Source organism: Amblyomma americanum, chromosome 2 (assembly GCF_052857255.1).
Source record: "Amblyomma americanum isolate KBUSLIRL-KWMA chromosome 2, ASM5285725v1, whole genome shotgun sequence".
Lineage (NCBI taxonomy): Eukaryota > Metazoa > Arthropoda > Arachnida > Ixodida > Ixodidae > Amblyomma > Amblyomma americanum.
Genome location: NC_135498.1, coordinates 80,099,279 through 80,105,745, shown reverse-complemented (window position 1 = coordinate 80,105,745; position 6,467 = coordinate 80,099,279). Strand labels below are relative to the sequence as shown.

Sequence of the window (6,467 nt, the reverse complement as noted above, 5' to 3'; positions counted from 1 at the left end):
CATGACCGCGAAGCGTATTCATGCTGCGGACCATTGGATTACAACTAGACATAATAAGCGAGGGAGGGTCCTTTTTACATACTTCAGAAGCAGCAGAAATGTTGCACAAAACATTTTATTTAAAACAAGGGGAAGAGTTAAAAAATTGGAGGACGCTGAAGCTTCGCCTTTAAGAGTGCGAGTGCCAAGGGATTCCCGTTAAGCAGTGTATGCGGCTACCTTCACGATTACATATGTGCAACTAATCGATTATCTTGTTAGCTATATACAAAATTCTTTCGCATGTCCAAAAAAGGCTAGATTGATTCTATTCCGGATGACTCATACCTCTTGAATTCATTTTATTTTTCCAATTTTTTTATCTTGATTCAGTCTTCTGACGTTTCCTTCCCCGCGCAAATGCTTCCTTGGCATTCTACTCTATACCTTGGCCAATCCCCCCACGTGGGTATGTGCCATATTACTTGAGAAGAAGAAGAAGAGTGGAACGCTACGTGTTGCAGCACTGCCAGGGAGTCTACAGAACGCCATCGCCCAATCGGCGCGACGCCTTTAGACAAATCGCTCTGCTGTGTACGGTGAAACGGACGCGCAGAGCGGCAAACCATGTAGAAGCGCTGCCAGGCGCCTTGCCAAAACGCGCGGGACTCAAGTTGCAGTCATAGTTCGTTGGCACATCGTTCTCAACCAACCCGGCTGATGCCACGAACGCCAGCATAGCTTCCGCGCCGAACGAACGGGTAGCAAGCCGCAAGCTTCGTGGTGAACGCACTTTGGATGTGCGCTGAGTTGTTCGCCGCTCACCGCGTGATTCCTGCGTGCCCGCACGGCCCCACTGTGCCCGAACGAGACGAGCGGGAGGCGCTGCCGTCGCGCGCTATCTGTTGGGCAGTGGCGTACATTGCGAGGAGGAGGAGGACGATTTTTCGCTCACGGCCAACGCCGCCGACTACACCGGCTTTTCTGCGACACGGGGCCCTTAACGCTGTCGCGTTAATACAGAAAGAAATATGGAAGGGTATAGGGGCAACGGAATTTGAAAGCTACGGCACTGAAGTGTGTTCGGACAGTTCCCGAAGAGTAACCGACAGAGACATGCAGACAGGTCAAGGATATACATTCCTTTAATGTGATGTGTTGAAAAAACTAACATATATATCGGGAGGGCCTTTATAGATTCTTAGAAAGATGACAGCTCCTTTTCCTCTGTCTTCCATTTTCTGTTACATGCAGGTGCTACAATATTGCATAGTTTCAGTATATATATGACAGAGTGCATTGACTTCTTTTGCGATAATGTTCTAAAGTTACATATACTGGAGAGTCCCGTGCAAATCTGTTCCAATCATCGCTTGCGGGACCCTCCAGCGCGGCATGCCCACTGTCTAAGGCGCTGCTGCTCAAAGTGCGGCATGCGTCAGTTGCCGTCAAAATAGCCGCCGATGCGGTCGTTGACCGCAGGATAGAAGCGGTGGTCTTCATCCCTGAAAATGGCGGCCGCATTGGTGACGTTGTCCTCTAACATGTACATGCGATGTCCTTTGTTCTGGAGTTCCCGTACAGTCTCCTGCAGATGGAAAATGTGTAGAAAGTGCACAACTTTTGAACGCGGCCGATGCACATTTCGTCACAAGACGAGCAATTCGACGCTTTGAGCTTGTTTCGCATAGGGGCGGATTTATGGGTCACAGGCTGGAAGGGGCGGGGCGGTTGAGGAGGAGGAGGGGGGGGGGGGGGTTCTACGAACCAAGTATTTCTTGGAACTTTTTCGTCGAAAAAGTGGGGTTCAGCATGGTTTTCTTATGTAAAATTTCTCGTTTGGAAAAGGGTGACCCCCCCCCCCCCCCCCCTTCAAATTTGCCTCTTGCTTCACACCAACGAACGTTGTGAAAGCCTAGATTCACATAACTGTGATCACAGTAACCCTAACTTTCGAAGTAGTGACGTCATTAAGCGAACTGGCCAGGAATGAATCGTGAAAACGCATTCGTCGTGAACACTTACGTACCGAATAGGATTAGAGCGAAGAGAATACTGAACTGCACTAAAAAGTGCGCAGCAAAGTCAAGACTCACGCAGCCTCCGGTATAAATGCAGAAGTTCGTGGCTTGACGAAATCGCTTTTTTTTTTGCTCTGTTTCGATGGAAGCGAAATTAAGGCGTCCGTGTGCTGTGCGATGTCAGTGCACGTTAAAGATCCCCAGGTGGTCGAAATTATTCCGGAGCCCTCCACTACGGCACCTCTTTCTTCCTTCACTCCCTTCTTTATCCCTTCCCTTACGGCGCGGTTCAGGTGTCCGCCGATATATGAGACAGATACTGCGCCATTTCCTTTCCCCAAAATCCAATTATTATTATTATTTAAATCGCTTATTTCGATGGCTGTTAAACGCCTGGTGGTGACACCGGGTGAAAAAAAAACACGCCTCAATACGTCGAAAACCGTTGCATTGTCGTTGACTTCCATGCTTCTGGCACACGTTTTTTGGAAAGCAAAAAAAAAAAAACGCTCATAGAGAGGCGGTAGAACTGCGAGTAGGAGTGCGTAGTTGCCCGGAAGGGCACGCCAGAACGTAATATTTGGTCTTCTGGTGTTTAGAGACACTTCGGTTGGCCACGACAAAGAGGACGGGTGACGTCGTGAATAGGTGGTGTAAGAATGATTCTAGCTTAGTAACCTCATACCCTCTACGTATTTGACAATGCCCAAGTGAATGGTATCAAGGAGAAGTGATTTGTGCTCCATACGGCCGAATTGTGTTAAAACCAGCAACTCTTCAGATGGGGGAGGGGGGGGGGCAGGATTTTTGTTTCCTCGCTGGTTTTACTTAAACTCTCGATGGTTATTGGCTGGTTCCTCTGCTTCAGCACATAGACTGAATGCATGATTTAGAGCCCTCTAGAAGCGCCTGTAAATCGCCAAGGAGTAAAAAGGGGTTTCAAAAGCACTTGCATCATACACCTTTTTAGAGTCACAAACGATACTCGGTGTTTAGTGCGGCGGAAATGGAGTGATATATTACACCATTTGGCTGTCCACGTTCCTTGTTTAAGCTATACTACGTGATATGCGGTAGCGACAAGTTGAACGAAAGAAACCTGTTGAGCTTTTGTCGGAGCACAGTTTTCGGGAATGCGCTCCTCGCATTGAGGCCAGTATCTCACGCTGTTTCTGAGGTCAGATCAGTTCGTGAAACGTCTTCACGGCTTTGATTTTCGGACTAAATATTTTCACCATGCTTATATTTGGTGCCACGGAATAAGCGCTCCGGCATAAGAATTTGAAAGGATACTCTTACTTCAGTGGCCGCGATCACAATTCATTCTTCTCCGCACTGACTGCTTATTTCCAAGTCATTATTTAAAAACATTTCCTCACTTATTAAAAAACTCATCTTTTTACTTCTTGAAATGTAGAAAAGTGTGTCCACCCCATTTTCACCAAAGTCGACCTGTAGCTGAATGTGGACATAAGATAAAAAAGAAGAAAGTTAACACCACAGTTTTGTTATCTGACGTCGAGGAAAAAGATAGATGCACGTATCTTGTTATGGCGTCGCGGCGAATGTGAACAAGTGCGGCAACGCTGTTTGCTCACCGGAGGTAGGTCGCTATCGTAGAAGGCGCCTTTGAGGCTGGGGCGGTAGCGGACCTTGGAGGCTGTCACCGCGTCAACCACTGTCTTGTTCATCAGGAGAAGCTGGCACAGCACCTGTAGAGGAGTTAGGGGTAAAGAAAGCACAGCGGGCACCTGCTAGGCCTAGAGGCTACCGCTGCAGCGCTGCTGGTGCACATCCAAACAAGATTTTGGAACAGTGTTCTCTTTTCCCAGCAGCGCATCAATTTTCGGTAGAGTTGCATAAAGGTTCTACAGATAAACTTCGCCCCCCCCCCCCCCCCCCCGCGCGCGCGCGCTGGGAACACCGGTTCCCGGACACCGCCCGCTCTACCGGACTTCTGTTCTCTAGAATGAAATAACGTCTTAAGGGTATATGCGCTTCGCGTCCTACGAAAAAAAGGTACCAGTGTACCCCCTCCAGGACATACCCGCCCAGAGCTACCTCCAGGACATACCCGCCCGAACTTCAAAGAGCAGTGCAGTCTTCAGACAAGGGCACTCAACTATGGGCCGTCCAGCAGGCCCGGGGTGCACTCGAAAAGCACAAGCCTCACGGCCCACCACAAACGGGCCGAACCGGGGTAGTGCAGAGTAGGGCATAATTCCGGGTCGACGCTTGGCAAACGTCAAGACGCGTTAAACCGTCGATTGTCGGCGTTTTAATAAACTTATTCCTATCCTATCCTATGCCACTGTGGTGCGCCGTTTCATGGCGAAATTAACAGTAGCCTCCACTTTTATACGATGGTGCACGGAAACTGCAGTTCGGGACTGCATAAAATAAACGCTCCTGGGGAAAAAGGCACACTCCGCAGTTTCGTTCGAATGCAACATTTTTTAATTTCCCTCGCAAAAACTTACTAAATCTGACGGCTGCATGAAGGCCTCGCGGTTCTGATGTTAATGACTGGTCTAATGTCACTTCGAAAGGCCTAATAGTCACTGGCCCGCAGACACTGACAATAAAGTCTCGGCGGCCAATTAAATGGTGACTGATCATGCGGCATGCAAATATACAAGCACAGGTGAAACCAATCAGAACACGCGGTATGCTGAACACTTAACAAAATATGAATTGATAAAGATTTTTTAATGAATTAGCTTAGAAACCCCACCGTGTAAAAAAATTTTCCGGCGTCGTCCGGAGCCGCTGTGTTGTGGACTGGGTTAGGGTGCCTCGAGCGGAGAGCGGGCACTCATCGAGGCACCCTAGACTGGGTGCCTGGATGGCCAGCGCCACGAGCGGGCATCCAGGCCCCCTATTGTGGACACTTGCCACCTGGCTGGTGGAAAGAGTCACCTGCCACGGTTGGCAGGTAGTAAAGAAGGAAATGAAAAGATCCTACTGGCGGCCAACAGAGGACGCTATATAGTTGTATTCGGTCAGGGCACTTTTTTTAGGCGCCCGCCCGTTCAAAGGGAAGACCACACTATAATCATCATCAGCTGTTTATGAAGGCTGAACAAGGGAAGCAAGGGAGAACATGTGACGCCGTTTTTGTTGCCCTGCAGCTTGAGTTCAGTATGGCCTTTTTTCCTGCTGACTATTCCCTCTTCACTATAGGCTCAGGGTGTCCATCGGGTGTTAACTGCTCACCAAGGCGGCGTACTGCGGAAGATCGAAGTCCTCAGACGCAGCCAGTGCCGCGACCAGGTCTCCGCCGGCGGCGTCGAGCACCAGCGAGGGCGCCAGCGGCGACAAGGGCCGCTTGCCCGGACGGGCGAAGTTGAGCGAGACACCAGCGTGGCCCCAGTACCGGTCCGGTAGGCGCGCGGTGAAGGCGTGCATCTCGTTGTTCAGCACCAGGCCCGTGGACGGAGAGGCCTGCCGAGATCCCAGTCTGCGCATGCGCCGGATGTGTGCAGGGGCGAGTTCTTGGTCCTTCGTATGTGAAGAAACGCCGTGCTCGAGGACCTTCTCGCTGAATGAGCTTTTACCGACTTTAGCTTGTTAATGCCGCCTCCACAGCCTTGCACTTGCGTGATCGGATGGGAACCCGAGAGCACATAGATTTTCGAAAGAGTGAGAGTGGTGGAAAGGGAGAATAAGAGGAAGCTGCATGTGCCGATCATGCGGCCATCACGTGGGCAGCAACAGTGGCGACGAGCAGCTTATAGCATGGTGTTACCATGGCTTAGAGAGTATGTGGGGAGGGGAAAATGGAGGGAAGGAGCAATAGGTTCCTAGAGTGACTATTGACTATACAGGTTCCGATCACGCAACGACACCACGTGGTTGCCGCTTCAGCCAGTCATCCCGTGCTTCTAGTTTCCTTGGCAGCCATCACGTGGCGCATGGCTATGAACATTAAAAAAATGATACCGTCACCGTCTGGAAGACGTGGAAGTAAAGAGCGTTAGCTGGGCTATGACGTCATAGTCAGGTGGCGGCCTAAGGCGGCCGCCATCTGGCATTAATTAATGACGCCATCAGTTAATTATCATTATTTCCCGACGTCTTGGATTTATAAGTGACGTCACCAAACAATCACCATGCATTGAATATATCAGACGTCACCAGTCAATCACCAAATGGACTGCTATTGATTTCCATTGGCGGCCGGCGTCTTGGATTTATCCATGACATCAACTGACGGCTATCTTGGATATATCAGTGACGTCACCAATCAATCACCAGTTGGGTTGCTATATTGCTTTACTATGGAGGCCGCCATCTTGAATTCCTTGTACTTAGAAAATTTCACCCCGAAGGGAGGTGGTAGCAGACCCCAAGAAATCGAGAAACATGCTGAGTAAGAGCTAACGCTGTTAAAATAACGCTTTGACATCATGACGGATGCAGGAGAATGAGCGAGTGGCTGCAGAACAGAACACGATAGGCCTAGTG

The 6,467-nt window shown here is 49.8% G+C and overlaps 1 protein-coding gene across 1 annotated transcript; it reads right to left on the bottom strand.

Annotated features, from left to right (window-relative positions):
- Positions 1-1,100: 1,100 nt before the first annotated feature.
- LOC144121472 (scoloptoxin SSD20-like) lies at positions 1,101-5,742 on the bottom strand. The gene is made up of 3 exons (XM_077654697.1): positions 5,217-5,742; positions 3,599-3,712; positions 1,101-1,567 (listed from the first exon to the last, which is right to left on the bottom strand). Exons 1-3 carry the CDS (start codon positions 5,466-5,468, stop codon positions 1,418-1,420), a joined length of 516 nt encoding a protein of 171 aa, XP_077510823.1. The 5' UTR covers positions 5,469-5,742; the 3' UTR covers positions 1,101-1,417.
- Between the last annotated feature and the right edge of the window lie 725 nt (positions 5,743-6,467).

Bases quoted from the DNA above. Each gene is read 5' to 3' on its own strand.
- LOC144121472 (XM_077654697.1), bottom strand. From the start codon at position 5,468: ATGCGCAGACTGGGATCTCGGCAGGCCTCTCCGTCCACGGGCCTGGTG. The intron at 3,713-5,216 runs GTGAGCAGTTAA...ACTCCTCTACAG, and splicing joins TTCCGCAGTACGCCGCCTTG to GTGCTGTGCCAGCTTCTCCT. The intron at 1,568-3,598 runs GTGAGCAAACAG...TTCCATCTGCAG, and splicing joins ACGATAGCGACCTACCTCCG to GAGACTGTACGGGAACTCCA.